The sequence below is a fragment of the Chelonus insularis genome, unplaced genomic scaffold (assembly GCF_013357705.1).
Source record: "Chelonus insularis isolate UGA/USDA-ARS -01 unplaced genomic scaffold, ASM1335770v1 contig_317_pilon, whole genome shotgun sequence".
Taxonomy (NCBI): domain Eukaryota; kingdom Metazoa; phylum Arthropoda; class Insecta; order Hymenoptera; family Braconidae; genus Chelonus; species Chelonus insularis.
In genome coordinates this window covers 214,816-240,828 of record NW_023276487.1, presented here as the reverse complement: position 1 = coordinate 240,828, position 26,013 = coordinate 214,816, and the positions used below count along the sequence as shown (strand labels likewise).

Below are 26,013 nucleotides of genomic sequence, written 5' to 3'. Positions count from 1 at the left end.
TATCACACAGGGGGGATAAAAGAAAGCAGTCTAACCCTAAAGGACAGGATCCACTTATAATCCGGTGACACACGTGGCCCCTTCTTCTAACCACTACAATTCGCGTGCTCTATCTCGGTTAAGTCTTGTCGAGGTTGGCTACTACTCCTTCAGGCGATACTGCTGCATAATACTGAACAAGAAACTAAAAGGTACAGTAACGAAGGAGAGAAAATGTACGAGAGGGTGAGAGGTAGAAGATGATGTTGAAGACTGAACATTAGTTGGGGTTGAGGTGAAGCAAACGTGGATCGTGTAAGGGGTCGAGAGATAAACCAAGATCATGTAAAAGAATGGATCCGTGTAAGAGAATAAAAGAGGAAAAAATTGGATGGAAATGCAGGAAATTGACATGTCATCATTGAGGAAAAATAAAAATCATATGACTAAAAAGAATTAAATGAGTTTGAATGAAAAAATCTATCCATTTTTATAGGATTAAATGGGATTTAATATTCTATATTACATTAGATAGTGCACAGGTAATTGAAGTTAAGTTGAAATTGAACAGGAAAATTGAGCTCGATAAGATTGTTTGAATTTCTTTTTTTAATAAAAGATTTTATGTGAATGCAAAATTACTTCTAACATTTTTCCAATTGGATTTTATATTTTATTAGTACATGGAAAAAATTTTCTAGAAATTTTTATTAGTCTATTTAGAGTTAAATTTACTAGCTAAAAAAATTCAAGATTAATAATTTGTGTATAAAAATTTATAAATTCAGAAATTTACTTTCTATTCAATATTCAATGTACTGAAATTGTATAAGTATTTTTAATGGATTTACTTTTCCCTAAGATTGTTAGTTATTTTTACTGAAAAAAAACTAGTAATTTTTAATTTTTTTAGCCAATAAATTTGACTCTAATTTAACTAGTAAAAATTCCTAGACAATCTTTTCCGTGTAATATTGATAATGAAAATAAAAAATCTCTATCTTGTTTTATTTTCCAAAATAATCTAATGATATTTATTGAGTTGAGTTTTTCTACATCATTAGTCACCTCTAGTCTACGTGAGAATAGTTTCATGTGTGACAAGTTTCTGATAAATTATCCTTTAGAAATGATCCACATTATTCATCGTCAATGTAGAACCACCATCTCTGACAAAAAAAAAGAATAAAGGAAACCACAAGTGACGTTGGTTTAGAAAAACTGAAATAATGAAGCTTTAATAAAGAAAAATAATATTTTTAGAATGATCAAAGGTGTGTCCTGTCGATTGCACACCTCGGGTTCTGCGTTTGAAAGCCTTCAAGGTCTCAGCGGGGGTGTTAGAGGGTGCGTATGATCACAACATAGTTAGTTAAAGAGTAAGACAGGAATATAGAGCGCTTCGGGATAAGGTTGTCATGACGACGCGCCCCGAAATAGTTATTTATTCACGTATTCGCCCCTGGTCTATGATCAACCCTCTCGGCCTTATTCAGCCCTCGCTTCACCTCTTCATACCTCGACGGGAAAAACTATAAAATGAAACCGAAATAAAAGATAAAAAAAATGCCGAATTTCCAATTGGAATAATGACTAAAATGAACTTACGAAAACTACCCCCTATTGTTAATCCCCTATTTCCACTCCCTTGAGATTGACCGCGATTAATTGATGGCAGTGCCTTCGAGACTTCTCGAACGTGATTCAAAGTGACAGACCATGCGGATTTCATGTATACAGGGTGCGAAGAAATTCCAGGGGGTGATCTGAGAGGGTAGAATTTATCTCACACAACTACATCCGTATTTGGGGAATTTGTCGAGATTGTCAGTTGCGACTGATATCTGCCACAAGATAAGCTCCATTGGAATATCACCCTCGAGATCTTACCTATCCCTCTTTAACAAAAAAAGTTATCTTTTATCTTAACATTGTTTCAGTCATCATTTTTGATGATGGAGAATATTATTATCGTTATTGTTATTATGGATATCTTTTTTAAATGATCGTATGTATTTTCGAATAGATATTTTTTTTTTTGGGATGAGTAGAAAAGAGAAGAAGGAGAAGCAAGTGTTGAACACGAGTTCATTAAAGGAAAGGAAGGAAAAAAAATTGATAGAGCAGTAAAGGGGCGCTCGTGGATGCTGTCGATGGCCAATGAGGCACATAATTGGATTTGAGGATTATCAAGCTCTTCACACTATCCACAACATTCTCCAAATAATTTCTGCATTGGTTACCATATTGACTGTAGTATCACTGTAGTGCTCCCTAGAAATCACCCAAGCAATTACTAGCCCTGAACTTTTGACAAGTAATTAACTCATTGAGAGTTTGTCTGGTGGATGTGAGAATCGTTGGCCAATTTTAAGCTTTCAGTTCAATTCATTTTAAATCCAAAAAAGTATTGTTTACTTTCAAAACTATCCAATTAAAGTTAAAGAACAAAAAAACTTTTTGTAAAAATTAATAAGAAGACTAATTAACAGCATAAAAAAAATCTGCGACTATTATCCACATACCAATCAAATTTACTTAATTGTACTACCATTTTTTTCTATGTATTAATTAATATACCACACATATTTTTATTTTCTATAGCACAAAAATTGTTAATGACTTGCATTCTATTTCATAAATTTATATGCAATTTTATTTTGTAATTTTAAGAGTTGAGAGAAAAATTAAAAAAAAATACTCTCCAATTTGCTATGCATTGTGATCTTTGCCAGTAAAAATATTTTTATCAATTTTCTGGCCTTGTTTTATAAGAAATCATAATACTTTATTTTCCTTTGTTTTCTTACTTTATAAAATTATTATTAAAAATTATTCAAAAATAAATATTGATGAAAAAAGTTACCACTTAATACTTGAAATATTCCAAGCCTTGAAAATAAATGAGAAAATAAATTAAATTGTATCCATAATATTTTAGTTAACATTATTAATCATAAAATTATCAACTTTCAATAATCATTATGACGTTAATAAAACACCCGGTATGTTAGTTGGCACTGTCCTGTCACCCTAGCCCAACGCTATCACCCTACAAAGTTACCCTCCTTGTACCGTTCCCTAATATAAATATTATTACAGTTTGATGGGGTTAGGTAGACACTAACTGTCCATGCCGGCTTTTGGTGTACTTCTTTTTTTTTCATTACAATCAAATTCTACTCTTGTCCTTTTGAACTCTTGAACAACAATGACTGGAGTTCATGAATTTACGTCCCAAGCTCATCATACTTTTATTATTCAACTGCTAACAGTCACTTCAAAGTTCAAAGTTGATGATCCGAAATTTCCTTTGGTATCTTTGCTTCATCCAATTATATCACAAGTAGGATTATATGCTTTTATTATTTCTATTTTTTTAATCAACATTTTATATCATTGATGCCATTCCAAAATACAAGTTCAAGAGATCTGTCGAGTGTTTTTTAATCTTCATAACGTTAAAGCAACCATCCAGTTGCTCATCCATGAAGTGACATCACTGGGGTAATTTAATTTTCTATTAGATTTGTTTCAGAATTCTCATTAGACTAATTTATTCCTTGACAAAACAAATGTGTAGATAAAGGCATGTTTTTGTAGAAGAAAAAGAATGCACAATTGAGATAAATGAACATTAATGTGATCATGTTTTTGTAAGAAGGTCATACGTTGCTCATGATAAGAACTAAATGTAATTACGTTCTTACCATAGATATTTGAATATTAATTCAATTTACTAAAGTAACTTTACATTCTGAAGCTGTAATTTAATTATCTCTTATTGAAATGATTTTAGCACTAAGATCCTAGTATCTTGAGATATATTTGACGAATCTATTTCAGTCTTGTCACTGATTCTTTTTTTTCATGATTCTTTCAAGAATCTTATCTACTTATTCTTCTATCAAAACCCTGCAAATTCAGTGAAAGATTTATTTATGATAAAATATTTTTTGTTTTTATGATTCTTCATGATTATGAAAAATATAAGTAGATTTTAATTTAATTTTGGTCTATATATTATAAAATCTCTTAAATAAAAAAAAAATGTCTGTTGTTAAAGAAAGAAGATATTTGCAAAGAGGGTAGATGAAAGTTGAATAAATAAAAACTTCGTCCTAAATAGGTAACAATGACATTTTTAATAATCATTTTAACAACATTACAATGTTCATTCAGTTTCCAATTACATTAGTGAATTTGGGTCTTTCTTCTCATTTTCGCAAACAAGACCGCATTTTTATCAAATATACATACATACACGTGATATAGATGACCATAAAGGTGCTTTTCTGCATGATGTCTCATATTGCAAAGGCGATTGACAAGTCATTCAATCATAAATAATTACTCTTAATTATTGATATAATTTTTTATTTTTCATTTTTTCCAATTTTTACTTGCAATACATTACTACTAGCAGAATTAATTTAGACATCATTTATTATATTAGATTATTGCATACACAATTATATTAGCGGATATATATATATATATATACTTTCATTTTTCTCTGATATGGATCAAGCTGAATATTATGTATATGTATGATATTGAAGTCTTTTTTTTTAGTATAATCATTACCATTGTTTTTCTTATTACTTTTTTCAGTTATTATTTGAATTAAATGTAACTCATATTTAATCTTAATTACTTTTCCTAAATAGTAATGTTTTTTTTGTAGTACAACTCTCAAGAATTTACATATTAATTATAAAGCAATGATAATATTAACAAGATTTTTATTTTCAATTTTTTTCATTGAAGCTAATAATAATGGAACTCAAGTATATAAACATGTATATTGTATTTTTAAATATACTATATAATAATTATTATCATTTACTTTGTCTCTTCTATACCACTGATAATAAACATCAATATATATATTTATACTTATTCATATATTTTTATATTTTTTTTCCTCTATTTATTATTTTACATTAAGCGTATAAGGAAACGCCCTTGATAATAAAATTTAAAAAAAATGATCATACTCATACTTAATATAGTCCAAATTTTTTTTATATGCTTATATACAGAAAATTTTTAGAAGTGTCGAGTTTTAGATACATAATTAAATGGAAATCTTATTATTTATTGAAATGTTTTGTTAAAATTGGTAACATAATTTTCTAATAATGGATATATACATAAAAAAATTCATTAACAATGATAGTAGTCGTTTTAATAATACACTGAAAAAAATTTATAATTGTATAATCAATATCGTACCACTTAAATTAACTAACTTTTAAAATTAATAGCATTGCTACTTTAGCAATATTTTAATTGCTAATACAGTTTAGGATAGTTGTGACAGCTATCCGAATAATTAGAGTAGGCATAAGGATTGCTGCAGCAACAATCAATAAATTTTTTTCAGTGTAACAATAACAATAATTGGTATAATTTCTTATGCTGTTATGATTATTGTTATTATTATTATTATTAGAATTTAACTGTCATTTTTAAAAATTTACAGTTCACCAATTGATAAGGATAGCTAATATCAGTTGACAAAAAAATATTTATAATCAAATAATTTAAACTCAATTTATTTCCTACTTACTAGAATATTTAGTAAGATTTATTGATTTGTCTATTTGTTATACAGACATTGGAGGCAAATCATGCAAAAAAATAAATTTTTCTTAGCATGAAAATTAATCAGGATGTTCTATTTTTTTATTAAATATTTTTTCATTAATAAATTAGTTTTTTATATTAATACTTTAAATGATATCTAACTCTTCAGAGTAACAAATTGTTTATTTAATAAATATTTATCATTCTACATTTTGTACAAGGTACGTAAAAAAACTGAAATAATTATTTTTACATGAAAAATAATAGTAAAAATTATTATTAATTAGATAGTAGATGTTTTTTATATCATAAATAAAATCAATTTTAGGTAAAAATTTAGTTTACATTTAAAAATGCAACACAGAAAGAAAATCTGTAGTGAGAACAGTTGATTTTATTATGATTAAATAAATATTTAGGTATTTTAAATACCAAATTAGTTTAATTAATTTAACTTATTCACAAAATTTACTAGAATAATATATTTAAATTTACTAATCAAATTATTTAACATCTGACGATATGTTAATACTATTTTTCAGAAGGCAAAATATTCTCTTCACAAGAAGAATTTATATTTTTATTAATAATTAACTAAAAAAATCTATAAAATAACTGTACTATTTTGCAATTTGATACAAAGCAATTTTGTTGAAGATATGTAATTTTCTCAAAACTATGAATACTGAAACATACGATTTCTAAAGTTCTTAGAAGATGTTTCAAGTTATTATCGAGTTATACAGAGTAAATATCGAAAAATCGTAATTCAAAAGTGTCACTGAAAAATTAAGAATAAGTATAAATAGATTTATAATATTATTTATACACATTGCTATCATCTCTGTTACCATTTGTTCTCATTATTCTCGAGGCACTACAAACTCGAAGTACATAATATACATATACTCTTTATTATTAATTTATTTTTGTATTGTTTAAATTTATTTATATATGACTCGCAACTTTAACGAGTATTGACGAGTAGGTAAGGATTTTTCGCGACGTACAAAACGTCAATATCCTTTCTAATGAATTGAAATAATCAAAACGAAATAAATACATTAATGAATTAAAACTAAATTTGAATTTGCTTTATTACTTGACTATTCTTTTATTTGAAGTCACTTAATAATAAATTAGTTTATTTAATTTGAAAAATGTCATAAAAATACGGATATGTTATTTATTAAACTCTTGAATATAAACTCAAGAGTATTTAATAATATTAATGATATATTTGCACTAACACTCCCGACCTAATGCACTGAGACGTAAAGCTCAGGATCTGTTAATTAAGATATATTTATTTATGTATATATGATGATCCTTAATTAACTTTAGCGAATCTTAGTCTCACCCACTCGGAAAATCTCTAACTAATCTATTATTCTATATGTATATTAACGACTTACTTGCTAACTTGTTTGGGCACCCGATGACCAAATACAACTAATGATCATAGTCTGATTGGCATCGGGTCCCTGATATGTTATCCTGGTTCAGCAGCAAACAACAAAAACAATGATAATTGAATCAACCAAAAATTAACGATTGGGTCTAGATTTCCTTGCTGATTGGTATTCTTAGACCGTCTCTGATATAATAACTAACTGATGAATTATTAGAAAATTTATTTTTAATCTCAATTGACCACAAGTCAAAACATTCTTGATTAACCACCACAAATCACAGCACTTATGCACACGACCTCAATTGATATGTTACTGGAAGCCTGCCACGAAGACTGGGGGGGCCTTACTATCATCCTAAATAGATCTGCATTGCTACCACACTAATACATTCCTTGTCGGAAAGGGTTGCTATCACCTGCAGGTCTTTGTTCTGCTTCCGTAGGCCTTCTGAAAGGATTAGCATCTCCAGGGGCTGGTCCTACAGACCTAGGATCTTGACTCATATTGCTTTGACCATAATTTTGACCATAAGAATTCTGTTGGACATATCCTTGATTGTACTGTTGGTCATAGGCGGGTTGTTCATAATTTGGCTGTTCTCCATAGTTCTGCTGTTGTTCATAGTTTCCAACATCGTTCTGAACATATCCAGATTGATAGTTAGATTCCATGCTTTGATCTATGTTCGTTTCCATCCTTCCTTGCGTCAAATGGTTTCCTACATCACCAGAAACCGGTCGCTGTTCTTGTAACACGTAAGTCTGATACTCTTTATCAGGTGGATCTTGCATGAGAACGTTGGCTTCGTCTTGGAATGGTTTAAAGTCATAAATATGTCGAAGGTAATAAAGAACTGGTGCATAAAGTAAATTCGAGAAAGCAATGCCGATGTTCAATGCAGTGAATCCAATTGCTTCAACAACTCCACCAGCTATAATTGGCCCAACTGCATAGGCAACACTATAGGATATATCAGCTATTGCATAAATACTTCCATAAACAGATACATAACGAACGTCTACCAAATAACCCAAAGTAGGAAGTAGAGCAGTATCGATCAATGCTATTCCAAAGCAAATGCCACAGATAGGTATCATCAAAACTTTGTACGATGATGAGAAAGGAATTATGAAACAACAGAGTCCTTCAAGCGCCAAACCTCCGGCAGCCATAAGCCACTGATGTTGTGGATATTGTTTAGCCATTTTTACTGTAATCATCACACCAAAGACGTGGGGGAAAAATGCAGGTAACCAAATCATTCCCATTTTCCAATTGTCTGTTGTTATATTTTCTTCCATCCATAATGAAATAGTTGGCTCCAAAAAAGCTAATGCTACATTGGACATCATCAAAGCACCAGCACACACTGCAATGTATGGATCCATGAAGAGCCGCCAGATGGGAACAGTGCTTCCATGAGGATGAGCTCTGCTTTCTTTAAGTTGTTCTTTCGCTGGTTTCATGACCAATAATAACATAAATCCATCAGCTAAACTGATAAAAGCCAGGATTAAAAATGGCACTTCTTTACCAGCAAACTGATAGAGTGCACCACCGAATGGTGGAGCTACAAGACATCCGAAACTGATAAATGCCAGAGCAATACCAAGTGCTTTTGATCGTTCAGACTCTTCAGTAAAACGATCTGCAATCATAGCTAATCCTGATGTATCAGCAAACGCTGATCCGACGCCTTGTAAACTTCTAGCAAAGAATAGAACACTGTAGCTACGACCGCAGGCAAACACTGCTGTTGATAGAAACATGATACACAATCCAATCATCATTGGAATGTCATATCCTATTCTGTCAATTAATGCTCCAGAAAATGGATTCACCATCAGTTGAACGATGGCTTTCGATGCAAAGAGAATTCCAGTGGCCGAATCCTGACCATGATGACCTTTTGGAGTGAGAGTTCCATTTGGAGATGGATCTGGATTACTAAAGGCTTCAATATCTTTCAAGTAGTCAGGAATTATAGGCACGATCACCATGTATAACATGTTGTCCAATAATAATGCCACTGATACAATAACTAGAATTAGTTTGCGTTGTGATTTTGGTTCCTGGAGCTTTTCCCATACTATATCTTTGACTTCTCCCACCTCCAAGTTGATGACAGGTATCTTGAATGAACTCACCGAACTCATGATGATTGATAATTAATGAAGTTGGTACAATAATTATCAGTTGTCACAAAAACACCAACACTTTACTTGGCAAAGGATCGTTGAGTCTTTTGTTTAAAATGGACTCAGTGAGTCCGAAATGAGATTTAGTTGAGCTGTGCTTGCAATCACTGTGCGCATCAGGCCGGGCCGGGGATAACCTACAACAAACCACCGTGATACGGTTAAAAGTTATTTAAATAATTTATTTCTTCTCTTTTTATAAAGGAGATATTGATTGATACAAAAAGCTCTTGCTGGGGAGAGCCCTGGCCCGGCCTGCTCGATATAATCGGTTTGTCAATATTTTAATGTATTTTCTACAGCTTATTTTTTTCTTGTAAACTGATCTTAAAACAATTTCGTGTAAACCGAATTTGGTTCATAAAGAGCTGCTAAACTCAAGGTGCTTCAAGCTGCAAATTTATTTTAGCCAACCGACGCAACGCCGAGTGAAGGCTCCCCTCTTGATCAGGCGCCCTCGAGGTCGACCCGGAGGATCGATACTCACGTGTCAAATTACAGGGGTAGGTTTTGTTTTATTTTTATGAACTTTTGAACCTATTCATGGTTCAAGTGGTGACACTTAATTCTCGGTATAGAATATATTTCTAACATGTCATTATATTCGTGATCGATTTTATCAGTATAAGTAGAATAAATTTTTCATTTTAAGTTAGATTTCATTATATAATTTTATAAGAATTATTTTTTTTTTAGAATGATTATATAACACATAGTAATTTTAGAATAACAATAAAATATAAAACTTACCAGAATTGGTGTTAAATTTCTGTCTGAACGTATTAGCGAAACGTTGGGGCCCCGGCAACGCCGGAAGTCCTGCTAGCAAACCACTCAGGGTGGATGTTATATCGCTATTGCCTTCGTTATCCCTTGAGTCGTTTGCCGACTCCGTGGCTTCTTGAGTCCCCGGGCCCTCCACCTTTTCAACGAGTCCTCTACCGAGTCTGCAAAAAAATATCAATCAATCTTAAGAATAAACTTTAATTAATAATAACATAAATTTCTCATCCACACATTAATTATCTCCAAAAATCGATAAGTAATTAATTTTGCTCCTATATCAATCAAAAATTAATTACTTCTGTCTCTCTTATACCTAACGAGCAACTGACAGATAGAAAACACCCAAATACATCACCAATACCAAATAATTTCTAATAAAAATATTTTTTTAATAAAAGCAAAACTTGATAAAGTGAATTTGATCTTGAAGGACCATAAAATGGACTGAATTTTCACACAATTAAATGTTAAAATGCAAACAGTGGAGTGAAATGAGAAAAGAGTGATGTTACTTACATAGATCGATGGGCTCCCGATAGCAGGGACGTCCCGGTATGTCTCTCCGTCGGGTAGCTTTGAGACGTCTGCCAACGAAGTTCTCCCCGCCACCATTACCATCACCACCACCACCGCTACCCCTCGTTCTTGACGTCAGCTAACCCTGTCGAGATACCCCTTACTCGGTTGTCAGAATTTACACAAACGATAATAATTGCGCAAGCTCCGATTTAACTCAGAGGATTGGTCGAGTATCCAGCATACGTCAGCCCCCGCACCAACCCTCGAAATACGCCTCTTAGTTATTCTCACCCTCTTCCACCCACTGATGTATTTTCCAGGGAGCTAACGTACCAGGTATAGTCTGCAGACGGTCGATGCTGCACAGTATTTCTAGCCCCTGGTCGATATCACCTGTAACTCGTCACACACGAACTCTCGTGAGGATGCAGCCCCCAATTGCGCAAGCCTCATACTTGTGTCCTTCAAGCTCTAGTATTACTTGGACAAAAAAGCTAGTAATAATTTTTTTTAATTGTATGAGAACTCTTTGCTGTATCGTTTATTTCTTAAGTAATTGTTAAAAATACCTCAGTATTATTTTAGGGGTGTTTAGTTTATGGTATTTCTGGAAATGCTTTATTTTAATTAACGGATTATCTAATGCAGTCCGTCGGATTGAGAGTGTTGGGATTGAAAAAAATGATGAAATTTTCACGAAAAAGTTAACTGTTTTTGTATATTAAAAATTATTCAGAAGGCGGAAATTAAATTAATTTCATTTAAAATATTTATTATAATTATTTTATAATATCTTGTCTAGTTTTTATCATAAGTAACTGTGTTAAATATCGTTGTGATTATTAATTTTCATTTGTTTAAAAAAATGCATATAAAGAAAAATAAATATAAATCATTCTGCAACCATGAAAAATGTATTGTTTGTTATTATACTAATATTTATATGATGAAATAATTGAAAATAATGCTTTAAAAAATTATTTATTATTTCTAGTTTATGTATCGGTGAATTATAATATTAAAATTTATTCATAATGCAGCAAAAAATGTTATAAAATGTTGATAAAAAGTTGTTGCTAACTCAACAATTTATACATCCATGAAAATGTCAATAAATAATATGAGTAATTAAAATAAAAATGTTTCTTGTAATTCATTACTTTCGATTAGTAATTAGTCAATCAATCACAAATTTATTAACTAGAAAGTAATTTTTCAAACAATTGTTTCTCATTAAGTACTTTTTTCATAATGAAGGTATTTTTTTTTAATTAAATATTTTATAAAATGTTGATTTAATCAATATTCGAAGGATAAAAAACACAAAAACTATATTGATTTTGCTGCTAAGTAAATTTAATTTTGACTTGAGTTAGGTTAATTGCATCAGAATAAAGATAAAACAAAAAGTATACTATTTATTATTAAAGACTCTCAGTGATTTGAGGTCCGAAAGGTACTAGTTGCTGGAAGTGAAAACATAATTACAAGCTGTCCAGAGCACACATTTAAAGATACTTATGAAATTCGAATTGCATTGTGAAATAGGTTTCAATTTTATTAATAAACGAGAATTAAATTTAATAAATCTTAAAAGCCTCAATCTTCTGTAATAATTAACACTATAGAGCAGTCACTTAATAGATAGCATTATTTCATCAAATTAAATATAATTCTCTACTTTACAAAGTTTTTAAAGGTTTGAAAATTCTTTTTTCTCATGTATTTTAGCAGAAACGATTCTTTAAAAATTATAAACTTAGTAAAATTGTACAAAATATCTCAACAATTTATACCATACAATTACCTACTTTATTTATTTTTATTTCAATAAAACTATTGTTATAATTAATTATTTTACTAAAAAAGAATAAAAAAATATATTTATTTTTTCCACTGATGAGAAAAATTTTCGACTTTGCTGTTGAATGACATTTTAAAATTCTACAAAAATGATTTTTATTCAAATCTTAGTATCTTTTGATCAAAAGGTTCTAATTATTCTGAAACTTCTCCATATATTTCACCTAATTTCACTAAAACAGGTCTAATAATTAAACATCAATTTAAAAACAGTTTCTTGTGAAACACTGAAAAATGAATATAAATCTAAAAAATAACCATCCAGAAAAGATATTAGGCAATTCCAGAAAGCATGTTTTTTCAATAATTAGTAAAAACATTTCGAATCAATGTTTTCTATGTTGCGGACACAGCGACGGCTATAATTAAATGAAAATAAACTGAAAAAGTTAAGTATACCTAAATCTTCCGTATTTCCATATAAATGTGTATATGTAAAGCAATTCAACCTGAAGTATTACGTCGATAGATGCAATAAGACGTGACCTGCATTCTTGGTCAATTGTATTGTGTATTTCACACAATGCGTGGAATCGAAAAGTAGAAATAGTAACATTTAGACAGACGGATTGGATCAGTAGTATGTCAATAGTATGTTCGACACTCCTCTTTGAATATATTACTTCTATCAAGCGGAAAAAATTCTTCTGCTTTGATTTCATAATTAATGGAAAATAAAGAAACCATTTATGTCATTAATTCTTCCTAAAATTCCAATTTTTTTCAAGGAAAAAATTTTAAATAAATTTATTACAATTTTGGATTTCTTCTTTGTTTGGTGTATTTATTTATTTATTTGGATATTTATCATGGTAATACAATATACATATATATATATATACACGTAAGTATCACCAAAGTGATTCAAAGTATTGAATAAAAAGTGACTTCTCGAGCGAGTAACTTGAATACCAAACGAGCAGGCGTGTAATTCACTTGCTTCCGATCGAACTCTCTCGTTTCCCCACTCGACAAATTCTCTGTAAAATCGTGTTTTTCACTGAAATGATACTGACACATTTCAGAATAATTTATAAATGAAATTCCGACAATGCTTTTAGTATACAAATCAAAACATTATCGTTATTTATAACTAAATAACCAAATCCACATCAATTTTTCTAGATCTAAGCAATTTTTTATCTTCAAGATTACCTTCACAAATAGCTATCTAGAGTACATAAACAATCATTATATTTTTTTTTTCTTATCTGTTCATTTTTACTTCTAAATAAAGATTTATGAGAATTTCAATAATATTATAACAATTAAATGCGTTGATAGTCTTGATAATAAATTCAGATGAGAATTTTCTCTGCACTTCACACAATATTCTGTGGATTTATAAAAAAAAAATTTATACTTGAGATGGTGATTATAAAGGAAAGATTGTAATAAGCTCTCTACATGTAGAAATACCATGATGACACAAGAGAATACACGTAATAGGCTGTTTTGTTAAAACTCGCCGATCCATCGAGAGTCATGGAAACTTAGATGAAGATATAGCAGAAAATACCTTATTTAAAATTAATGCAATACTTGAAAAAAATATAAATATTTATGTGTAAAATGTATTTATAATAAAACTTAAACTATTCTAAATAAACTATCATTACTAGAAGCTTAGAATGAAATAAACATTATAGTTTGAATATTTTTCTTAGTAACTAATATTAAAGAAAACTAAAAATTGCCACGTGCTCACTTTATAGCATGCAAGGCATTGAATGAGAAGTCATTTGAAGAAAAGTACAGAATAACAAAAAAAAATTTGCACACATTGTGCAGAGAAAATAAAAGATAAAGTAAGAGATTTTAAGCGAAAGACAACTCAAATCACGAATGCACGCGTGAGAACATCATTTCACAACTCTCTTTCACATACATATGTTTTAGTAGTGATATGTGAATATTGCTCTGCGCTTTATTCTCTTTTATTTACTCAGGTAGTTATAAATAGTGTATTTACACGTTTTTTCCTTAGGATAAAATTGTCTAATTCCCTGTTTCCTTCATTATTATCAGAGATAATGAAAACATAGTTCCAGGTGTCAGGCATTTAATTAACACCTTTTTTCTGTACAGTAATTAAATAGCAACAAAACAATCGTTAAATAAATTTTTAATAACAATTTTCATTAATTTAACAAAACAATAATATTTTAAATATCAACCGTTGCATTTTAATCAATGATATTTTGTTTTTTTTTTCTTCAAATCTGACTGCTTAATTGAATTATTTAAAATAAAATAGAAAAAACAAAAATCAATTTATTGATAAGACTATTCCAGGGTTTAAAAATATATATTATTGTAATGATAATTGAATGTATAAAGTATATCAATGTTGAACTTGATAAATAAATAAACAAGTTCTTGAAAAGATTGTTAAAAATATCTTCATTCAACTATGGTCAAGGACACTTAGTTAAATTATTAAATAAACCAACATCATTAAGTCGATCGTCGTCGTTTGATGTTTAATATATACCTCGTCATGTATACAACTCTCTCTCTCTCTCTCTCTCTCTCTCTCTCTCTCTCTCTCTCTCTCTTGTCAATGTATAATATTACGTTTCTAACATCATTTACTTAGTTTCAATCAATCTAGCATTCTCACAATTTTTCATTAATTATGAAACTACATTAACTAAATGAATATTAATAAAAACTTCTTTTAATGATACGAATTTTTCTATCTTTATACGAATCACTCTGCAACATTAAAACTAATCTTTGTTAAAAAGTAGTTTGAAACATTTTCTCGTTGATTATTATTATTCTCTGTAAGTAATATTACTCATTATCATTATTAATTTTTACAATTTCACTGCAAATCCAAGTACACTCTTCTTATTACACATCTAAACATGTTAAATATGACGTCACCCATTTGATTAACATTGTAATCACTTTTTACACACTTAGAAACGCATTAAAAGCGACTACAACGTTAATCAAATGGGTGATGTCATATTTAACACGTTTAAATGTGTAACAATAATGCACTTGGATTGACAGTGTTATAATTGTCTTTAATCCTCTGAGGAAACATACAAATAAATTGTTACCTCTTGATATTGAAATAAATAATAATGAAACAAATTAATCATATTCCAAGGACATGAATCATCAATTTCCAAATGCACTCAAACACTGATCCTAAATAAATCATTCCTTCAAATGCAAATCTTCTGAATGATAAAGTAAACAGAGCGATTAAAAGTTCATATTATTCATGCAACATTTATATTAAAGTGGAGTATAATGGAAGAAATATAAGAAGTTTACCTAGTCCATCATCATACACATACAGTGATGTATGTAACAAATGTATGTACATATGCAAGAGAACCAAAGTTACATTACAAGTTGCTATGGAGTCTACATAACGAACCCTCCACAGTGAGCCAGCAGGGGACAAACATAAAGTGAGCCTGAAGCGCCTACACAGAGGTGCTGGTGATCGACACATGATGTAGACAGCAAGGGGATTACCAAACCAAAAGAAATGAGTCCCTCTGTTTACTTGGCAAACACTGTAATTGCCTAGAATATTATATTAGACCTGTCGCGAACGAACGAAGCCGCTTGTTATATTTCTGATGCCATGAAATAAAGCCAACTGCAAATTATTTTCTTTTAATGAGAAACAAATAATTAACAAAGTGTGCTTGCTATTAATATAAAGTCTGCACAGACTTTTACGTCAACTTCTCTTGAATAATAGTAGATCGATGGGTCTTCAGTTGTCTTGATGTAGAAATAGAATAGAAGTGAATGGAATAAAAATTAAATAGACTTAAAACATTTATTTATTACTAGAAATTTATTATTAAATGTATTTTTAAATTTAACTGAATAATTGTCCAGTTATGTGTTATTATTATGATATTCAATAGCACGAAAATAGGTAGAGTAAATATTATTTTAAATAGCTAGAGTTTGATGGAAAATCATTAGCTAAGTTGACTGTTTTTGATCAATAATTTAAATAAATAGAAACGAATTTATTTTTGTATTTAACTTTACAAAAGAAATCGAAATGAAGTGCCAATAATTAAATAACTACCATGAATTTATTTACTAACTAGAAATACTTCCAACATACTTTACTTTGTGATGATGGAGCTATAGCTACTTTGTACATGTATCAAGAAACCTATCTACCATCATTATCATTAAAAATTAATTCAAACATACTGAGCAGCTTGTCAGAAGTGTAATAAATGATTAATTTTTTCAGTTGATCAAGTATGTTTTCTATTCCAGTAAAATTAATAGAAATGTTCCGTTTATGATTAAACTAAAAATAAGTTTATATGTCATTAAACAAAATTGACCTTTGTCAAAGAAATTACATAGTAAATTGTAATTGATTAGTTATAATTTATTATTTAATTCCTGAGCAACAATGATGGATAAATTTAGTTTCAGGCAACATCAGTCCTTGGTTCAAGACATAAAAGTAAACTGCAAATGATTAAATAAGTACAAGAGCTTGCTTACAATACGTAAATAGTTGAGAAAAACTTTTACTTCAGCATATTCAACGACAATACTCATCTTTCGAGCTGCTAAACATGAATGATAGCTCATAAAAGACATCGCAGTCAACGATAAACGATATAATAACTTATAAAAGGTCACAAATCGAATATAAAGTCTGATCAATGCATTCCGTTACTCCTTATGGTAACTGAGAACTCTCACCTGTAAGAATGATCATATTGTTATTCACGAACAATATTTAGGTTGTCTAAAATGCTGTTAAAATTTTTTTTATCTGAAAATAAAATAATTAGAAAGTTAAGGATATGTATTATTATATATTACTATGAATAATAATTATTTTTTATTAACGAGTGTACGTAGTGTAGACAATTGCTCATAGATAGTTTTTATAAAATTATCGTACTAATAACGTTAATTTAAAAAAAACGTAACAAAGCACTTTCTTCTCACCTATATGGATAATACAATAGAGTTATCTTTATCTCTCGTAAATTTTGCTTCTCACTCATGGGTACATATAATTAATAATGCGTTAATAATTATTTTGTGGTTATAAATTACATAAAAATACATTTTTACTTTTATTTTATTCTCGGTTCTTCCTACTATTTTATTCTTTTATTAAAATGCACAAATTTAATGTAAAATAAATTAAAAAAATATTCAGAGCAAAGTAAAAATACTTGTAAATTTCTTCATTACCATTAAAATACAATTTAAAAAAATTGACAAAAAAAAAAAAATAAAATATAAAATTATAGGAAAAATAATTAAATAAGTCATGTAAATAAACAATTAAATAAATTATATGAAACAGCGGAAAAATTTATTTTAGAAATTTCCTTTACTATTTAGTAAAAAAAAAAAAAAAATGTCGCAACAATATTTAATAGCAGTTGTTATAATTAAATATTCGTTAGTATTATAAAAAATAGAATTATAGTCAGGTGTTATCTAAAATGACTCAAAATGAGATTCTCTCAATTTCGACGTAATTTGAAAGTGCTGATAAATATAATTATAACAGTTGGTTACACTTAATAGATTCTGAATGGTTTATTCATTAATTGATTAAAGAATAAATGATTAAAAGTATAATAATGTGACGTATTCTCGACGTCTTAAGTAATGAAAAATAAATGTGTGTCTGTGTGTATACATATATAAGTTAATTACATCAAATTTATGTCCGTCTAGCAAGTCAGCTTCTCACATTAGCCATTATAATCACGTAACAAGTAAATTTTTCTTTAATACGTGATACGCGTGTTAGACATTATAAGTTAGTATTAAATGTGTTGCACAATTCTCCCGTTCTCCCAAATGACCATATTATGACTAAAAATTCTTGTGTGTTCTAAATAGTTTTATTCTTCGTTTCTACTAAATAATTACTATTATTAACTTATTTAAAAATAAATAAAATATTACTATCAAGGTTTTCAAGAATAATTTAAACTCATAATAATCATCGACTTGGAAAAATAAATATTTAAATTATTTCTAGAATACATCCTTTGTTTAATTAATATTAAAAAATCAGTTTAGAACTATTTTATTAAACAAAATGGTTGAATCTGATAGATAATTAAATTTTTGAAATCGAATATTCCTCTCTAAATCTTCAATTATTACATACCATGTAATTCCACTTTATCGTTGAATTGCAATTCAATCACAAAATTCACCAATGCATTGTATTATTTCATGAAATGAAATTATTAAACCATACAGAGAGGAAACTTATAATTGATATGATATAATTTTATGATTAAATAAAAGGATGTCATCTATATTGCAAAATTAATTTTTTTATTGCTATAATACCATAATAGTCTGCTATTAAAAATTACAAGAGTAGATCAATATCTACTCATCACAATTTTTAAAATATTTTGTAATAAAAAACTGTTACTATTCTTATTATTAATATTAATACTATTTATTGATTAATTTGTTGATAATTCAATACGAAATCAATATTAACTTCATTTCTTCTCATCAACTATTAATATTATTATCACATTATTGTTGTATTTGTATGCTAAATAATTCAATGCTCTCCATTCAAATATATATTTCATCGTACTCAATTAAATAACAAATATCTTCTCTTTGTATAGAATGAAATAATTTGTTTGACTTTACTACTTTATCAGCACTTTTTTAAAATATTCATGAATAGCTTTTCTGCATTGATCAGTATTAATAAAAGTATTCTCGGTAACTATTGACCCACTAAATTTATTTTAAATTGTATTTATTTTATTGACAAAAGCATGTAGACCTTGTCGAGGTGTTTTAGTGTATCTTGAATTTCCTATTTGAACCTTTAAACTTTATTTTTGTCTTTATACATTCATTCTTTTATCGAGGCTTATTTTGTAATACTTTGTAAAAGAATAGTAAGTGACATTACTAAGTGTGGATAAGGTCTAAGGGCATTTATGTAGAATCGATTTAAAAGAGGCCATGGTCACTTTATACTTATGTATGTATAAATATATATATATGTATATACATATCAGATGTATAAGAGTTCTTATTTTTTCTAGTCTTGTTACACCTATGCTCTCTAATTATTCATCATTCGACTTCTATTCATGCTTAAACCTCTCAGAGTACGCATTACTTTCTCTAAATATTGCAAATATCTTCTTATAGACAGACACAAAAAAAAATATTTATCCTTATTTTAAAATTAATCACTAATTTTGATTTTAGAAAAGAAAATTTATTGAATTTTTTATGCATTCTTGACCTTCTTGATCAAAAATAATTGAGAGAAGGGATGAATTATTTATTAAAAAAATTTTATAAAATAGGAATTTCATGAATAACTAGCTCTCTATTGACCCTCGAAGTACTTGAGGAAAAAAAGGTATGGGAAATATTTTTAATTGGGTTCAACTACTTCACTATTTCAGTTTAAACTTGGAAAGAAATTTTTCGATTAAATTATTCATCATTACACCCATAACATGTTCTTTTCCATTTCAAATATTAAATTCAATTCGGATGTGAAAATCTGATGGCACAATCCAATATTACTATTTCAATAAGACATATTGTTTGACAAAAAAAAGTAATATTTTCAAAACTGAAAGTAGATTAACAAAGCTAATATTTTTTTGCAGTTTCATGTTTAGAGTATATTGTTTTAATAACATTTTATTTAGAATTTATTGAATTCAGTTAATCAAAAAATTATTTCTGATCACTATTTTTCTTCATATTTTTTATTACTACCTTTATTTTATTTTTTTTTAGCTATGACAATCATTATTTATCCATGATTATGGTAAATGTCTGAAAATAGTTAGACTGAACTAATCGAACAACTGAAAAGGCCTTTGATCAAAAAATATGAAGAATAATACTGGAATGTTATTAAAAATGGAATTCTTTTCGTTGAATAATTATGGAATATTTTTAAATGTTAAAAAAAAATTTTAATAATTAAATAAATTACTAATGAATAAATGATGTTGACCAATATATATAAAAATAATATAACAAGTAGTATTTATTGGTACTGATATTTCCGTGGCAATCAATTTTGTTTCAATTTCCTATGAAACAGATAAATAGTTGATCTGCTAATTAAGCTATCAATATGTAATTATTGAGCGTAGCAACCTGATGTAATTGATTAAAAGCAAACTGTTATTTTGATTTACATAACTCTTTTAAAGAACTCTCTAGGAATTTACATTTTTTCATTAATTTTTATTTATATTAGATATAAATAAGATAATTCTTACATGTCTTTCACATATTTCCTTATGTTAATAAATTTTTAAGAGGCCTGAAAAATTTCAATACAAAAAGACCATTTAGAATTAATAATGAAACAACTTCAGCTTCTTTTAATTATTGAAATTAATCTGTTTAGATTTTTAATCATTTTTCATTTCAGTTTTTCATATATCGATGACTTCAGACTACTTGAAAAAAATTTGCAAGTAAAATTCCAGTTCAGATCTATTTCAAAAGTTTATCCACATACTTAGAGTGGTTGATAAGAATTCCAATAATAATTATTTTTTAAATAATTATCATTACAGGAACTACTTATTATGACCCAATAATTGACGTACAGCAGTTTAGTGTAGATGAAGATAAAATGAACTTGGGAAAAATAAATATAAATTTTTAAAAAAGGCTACCAAAATGCGAGAAATGTGCAAAAACATCTCTTTTAATCACAAGTGATTTTCTGTGCTCCAAAAAATTTTTGGAGCAGATTCAAGTTCGAGTCCTACTTATAAATAGTCACCAGAAATGATCATTCTCAATTATATAAAATATTTAAATATTCTTGTATTGCTTCATTATAAATAGAGCTAAATAATTTATTTTCAATAAAACAATCCAGAAATATTTTTTTGCAAATAATGATAAATCAAAATTTCTACAAATTTAAAATTTCTAGAAAAGATAAATTGGTCAGTCGAAAAAAATTAAAACTGAAAAATGAGATAGACGATGTTCTGGATGGTGAATCATAACACCTGGTGTAGCATCAGAAACGATCCCCGTAAGGTTTAAACAAGGTGGAGGAAATAAAGAGGGTTGTGGGAGAGATTGATGCAATTTAGCAGAGGCAATACCTCTTTTAGGGCAACAGTCGCTCAACTCTACCTATTCAGTTCTCGTTATATTCGGGGAAACCCCTCTCCTAAATTCACGTCTGTCTTTATTGATCCGACAAACCACGCCCACCACCTACGCTCAAGCAACGCCTATTTTATCTCCCGTGAAACATTTATCCCTTTTATGAGGATTCCCTCTCTTTGGAGACTTGATTTTTTACAGCATGATATGTAACGTGTCGATGATTTTTAGTTTTTTTTTTCTCCACGTATTATTTAATGTTGAAATCGAAATGGACAGCAAGAATTGATATTACGATATAATTGTTGATAATGGACCATTCAATAAATCATCAAATGTGTAAGATTAAATACATATATATAAATGTATGCTACTCGTTAACATACGATGCTTTCTCCTATCAATGTTTAACAATCTTTAGATGCTTCTAACTATGCGCTCTCACAGAGAAAGTATTTTTAGTCAAACACGTGTCAAAATGGAAAAATTTTTATAGTGAAAAGTAAAAACTATTTGGTAATATTGAGAAGGTATTGAAAAATCTATCATATGTCGTTTTGATGACCGCATTAGTATTAAGAGAAAATACCTTTAGGAATCTATAAAAAATTCTCAAATTACCATTTATTATAATTTTTTATTATCAGTCTTTTTTTCTCTAATATTCATACTATCTTTTCTCATGTTATTTTTTTGAAATTGCTTTAGTGAGATAAATCTTTCAATGTTGATCTCCTTTCACGAAGATTTTTAGAAACCCAAGGCCTTCGAGGTAACATCTTCAAGGACGAATTCGTGTGATCTCATAATTTTCCCCGTTACATATCACTTTCGCTCTCATTACATTCATTGCATTAATTATATTTATCCCCTTCACATAAATATTTCAATGTGGTTTTTTTTTTTCTACGTTTTTGAGTCATCGAAATAAAATTTATCGCTATGGCATCATTACATTAGTGTACAGGATATTATAATATGTAAGTTGACATGTGACAATAAAATAATAAGGCAGAAAGAACGAGAAAAAAAAATGGATACTGAATTCAAAAGATTTTAAAAACAGTGAAAGGAAAGGATACAAGGAAATCTTTTGAGCAATTTGCAGATAAAAAAAGAATAAAAAAAGACAAAAGACAGAGATCTTGGCGGCAACACTAAGATTATATGAAAAAGATTTCATTTTATTAATTGAGACCTGGGCTACTATTACTCATGTTGAGAATAACAAACAGTTGATGCAATAACTCTGGTGAATTGTCTTTTGTTTTATACTCATAAATCATAAGTTAGAAATACACTTTTATTTTGTCTATTTATTTTTTAACTGCATAACATTTCCTTTTTTTTGTATTAAGATGTCTTGCAATTATTTCATTATATTTTGCAGCAACTGATCAATATCAGTCTTCGACCAAAAAAAAGTCACCAAACTCCAGATGATTTAATAATCTAAAACATTTTAATATTCAATAGATTTGAGATTGAGTCGAAAATAATTTAAATGATTCTTTATAATCCAAAAAGTTAAACAAAATTTTACTTTCATTCTGAATAGAAATGAATTAATGCACTCCACGGAAAACGAAGAATGTGACTTCAGTCGAAAAATTTAACTTCTTTGGTATCTAATAAATCTCTCTGTCAACAACCAAAAGTTGAATTTGAATTAAAAAATAAGAAAGAATATCTTTCAAACATTATTTTTCATTTTTTATTGAAGAGAAAGAAGTCTTCGTTTTGATGAAGAAAAATGAAATAACATTAGCCTGCAACTATTTTATAATTAGAAAAAATGGATCTATGTATTTATTTTAATTCTTCATCATTATTTACCGACCTAGTAATTTCTCTAAATAAATTAAATTTTACAAACAAAGTTACAACCATAACCACGGTCACTCCTTATTTATATAAATAATAATCATCATTTTTAAAAACTAATGCAACAAAATTACATATTTTCCTTAGACTTAAATTGTTCAATTAATCCTCTGATATGTTTTAAAAACCAATTTACACTCATAAAAAATTGAATACCCATTACTACCTACCTAACTAACATTTTTTAAAAATCAGTACATCATTTCTATAATTAACATGGTTACATATATTTAACAAGCAGCTAAAAACATTCCTAGTCAATTATTTTGATATTTCCATGGTCATGGAAAGTTTGGGATACTTGTTCTATTTCCAATAAAAAAAATTATTTAAAAAATTTCTAAAACATTATATAAACCTCCAATAGCACTAATGATAAAATTAATCACATTCACCATAAAAATGCAAATTAATTTTTTCTAAGAACATATTTAGCCTTTTTTTCTAATTTACTTAATTACAATTACCATCCCAAGACAATAAAAGATAAAATAACTTGGTTTTAGTGTTGAGAGGTATAATAAAAATATCATTCGTTTAATTAACAGAAACTCAATATCGAATGTAACAAGTATTCTCGATGATAAAGTTTATGAAACAATTAGTATGCCAAATTGTTATAAGTATTATCAATTAGTAATTTATTACCCCTGTACTTTATTCAATAATATCAAGTCTTGAGAATAATAAGATAAATTTTCCAACTTTAATATCAACAATAAAATTGCACAACAAATATTTTTCTTCTTCAATAATTGTAATTTCTGGTTGAGTGAATTTGTATATGTAGTGTATACCAAGTGAGAGAAACAATTTCTTTCCTTTCGTCACTCGAGTAACTTGTGCATATTAACTTGCAGCATCTGCAAGAATTATTTCCTAATGAATAGGAAAGGATACCTTGGCTATTATTCATCTCTTTTATCTACTGGCTATAATGTTGTAAACCTGAAATGATCATCAATTAACTTAATTCTTCATAGTGATGTGCAGCACTTAAATAACTTGGTTGACTAGTATGAAATAAAACAGAATAAATGGTAGAATAAATACCACGTAAATTTATATACATTTATATATGTGCTAGAGTACCAAATCGCCTTCACCTATATTTATTTTTTCATATTTTTATTCTACTGTTACTTTCATTCCTGCTTTTTCTATCTTTTCAACCAAATGTTATATTCATTCATTAAAATTTCGTCAAGAAATTTCTCTTTATTCATTAAAACATTTTACAAATAAAATGTGGCTTTGGTAAAACCAAGTGCTATAATAGAAAAAGATGAAGATAAAACTTACTGTGTGGTCATTTACATATATCTCTAATCTGCATAGGATTCTTTTAATGTTTCTTTGCTTTATATGATGCGCCGAAAATTCCTCACTGAGAGAAAGATTTTTTTTTAATGTAGAGATCTTCAAATATTGATTTTATTATTTAAGATAAATATTCTTCAATTTCTAATAAAAAAATTTTCTTTTATTACAAATATTAATGATCTGAATTTTAATAAAAGATGATTTTTGTAGTAAAGAAAATTTTTTATACAAAAAAAACTAATAATTCCAAATTTACTGATTTATTATTTACTAAAAAAATATAATCTCCAATCAAATTGAATTTAATATTTCATTTAAATAAGAATTACTTCAAAGATGATAGTATGTAATTTTAAGAAATTATAAATATCTTTATTAAAAGCATTTTTTGAACAACAAATTTAGTATATTAATTTGTTTGATTGTTTTATTTTATAAGAATTAAATACTAAAATATTCATTGAATTCAAGGTTTATTAATGATAGTCTAGTCATCTTTTTTGGGATCATGTTCTAATTTTTCTGATTCTTTTTCTGTTATCATAGCTATTATAATAATTAATATCAGTTGCCTTCATTTCAAAATTTGTAGTTTATAACATTATTATTTTGTAACATCATTTAATTAAATAACTTTGATAACTCATTTTTAAGTTTTGGTTAATGAAACTAACTTCCATTAAAATAGAATTTACTCTAAAATTTTACTATATTATATCGATTTTCCTGGCTTTATTTCAAGATGTAGTTGAAATAAATTCAACATTACATTGTAAACTGATATTTGCTCATACCTGTTCAGTGATTACAGGAAAAAAAATTATTTCAAGGACTAGAAAAGGTAAATTATTTCAGCAAACTTTCATCCATTTTATTTTGTTATTTTAATAATAAAAAAATTTACTTCGTAAACAATAGGTGGTTTTCATTGAGATGTAATGGAAGAACAAAGTGTATAAATCACACAAAAATTCAATCCATTTTTTAATTAAAATCATGGAGAAGTTATTTTGTATCTGAAGCAATTGAAAAATTAGTTTATATAAAAAAGCATTTTTTTTTATATCTAATAACTTTACGAGAACACTTTTTATTTATGTAAATTTATTATCTGGATAGATGAATCAGTAGTATTCATTTATATTGATATTAATCAGATAATATTAATCATTAAATAATAAATTTATTATTTTTGAATAAATAAAAAAAAAGTTAATAATGATCTGACTGAGCCAATGCACATAATTGTTCATAAAAATGGTTTAATAATAACAATAATTTGATTACTTATTTCACAATGATTTTTTTATAATGACGTG

At 27.9% G+C, this 26,013-nt stretch overlaps 1 protein-coding gene across 1 annotated transcript; it reads right to left on the bottom strand.

The window, feature by feature from the left end:
• Positions 1–6,137: 6,137 nt before the first annotated feature.
• VAChT (Vesicular acetylcholine transporter) lies at positions 6,138–10,072 on the bottom strand. The gene is made up of 2 exons (XM_035080942.1): positions 9,935–10,072; positions 6,138–9,321 (listed from the first exon to the last, which is right to left on the bottom strand). Exon 2 carries the CDS (start codon positions 9,140–9,142, stop codon positions 7,367–7,369), a length of 1,776 nt encoding a protein of 591 aa, XP_034936833.1. The 5' UTR covers positions 9,143–9,321; positions 9,935–10,072; the 3' UTR covers positions 6,138–7,366.
• Positions 10,073–26,013: the final 15,941 nt, after the last annotated feature.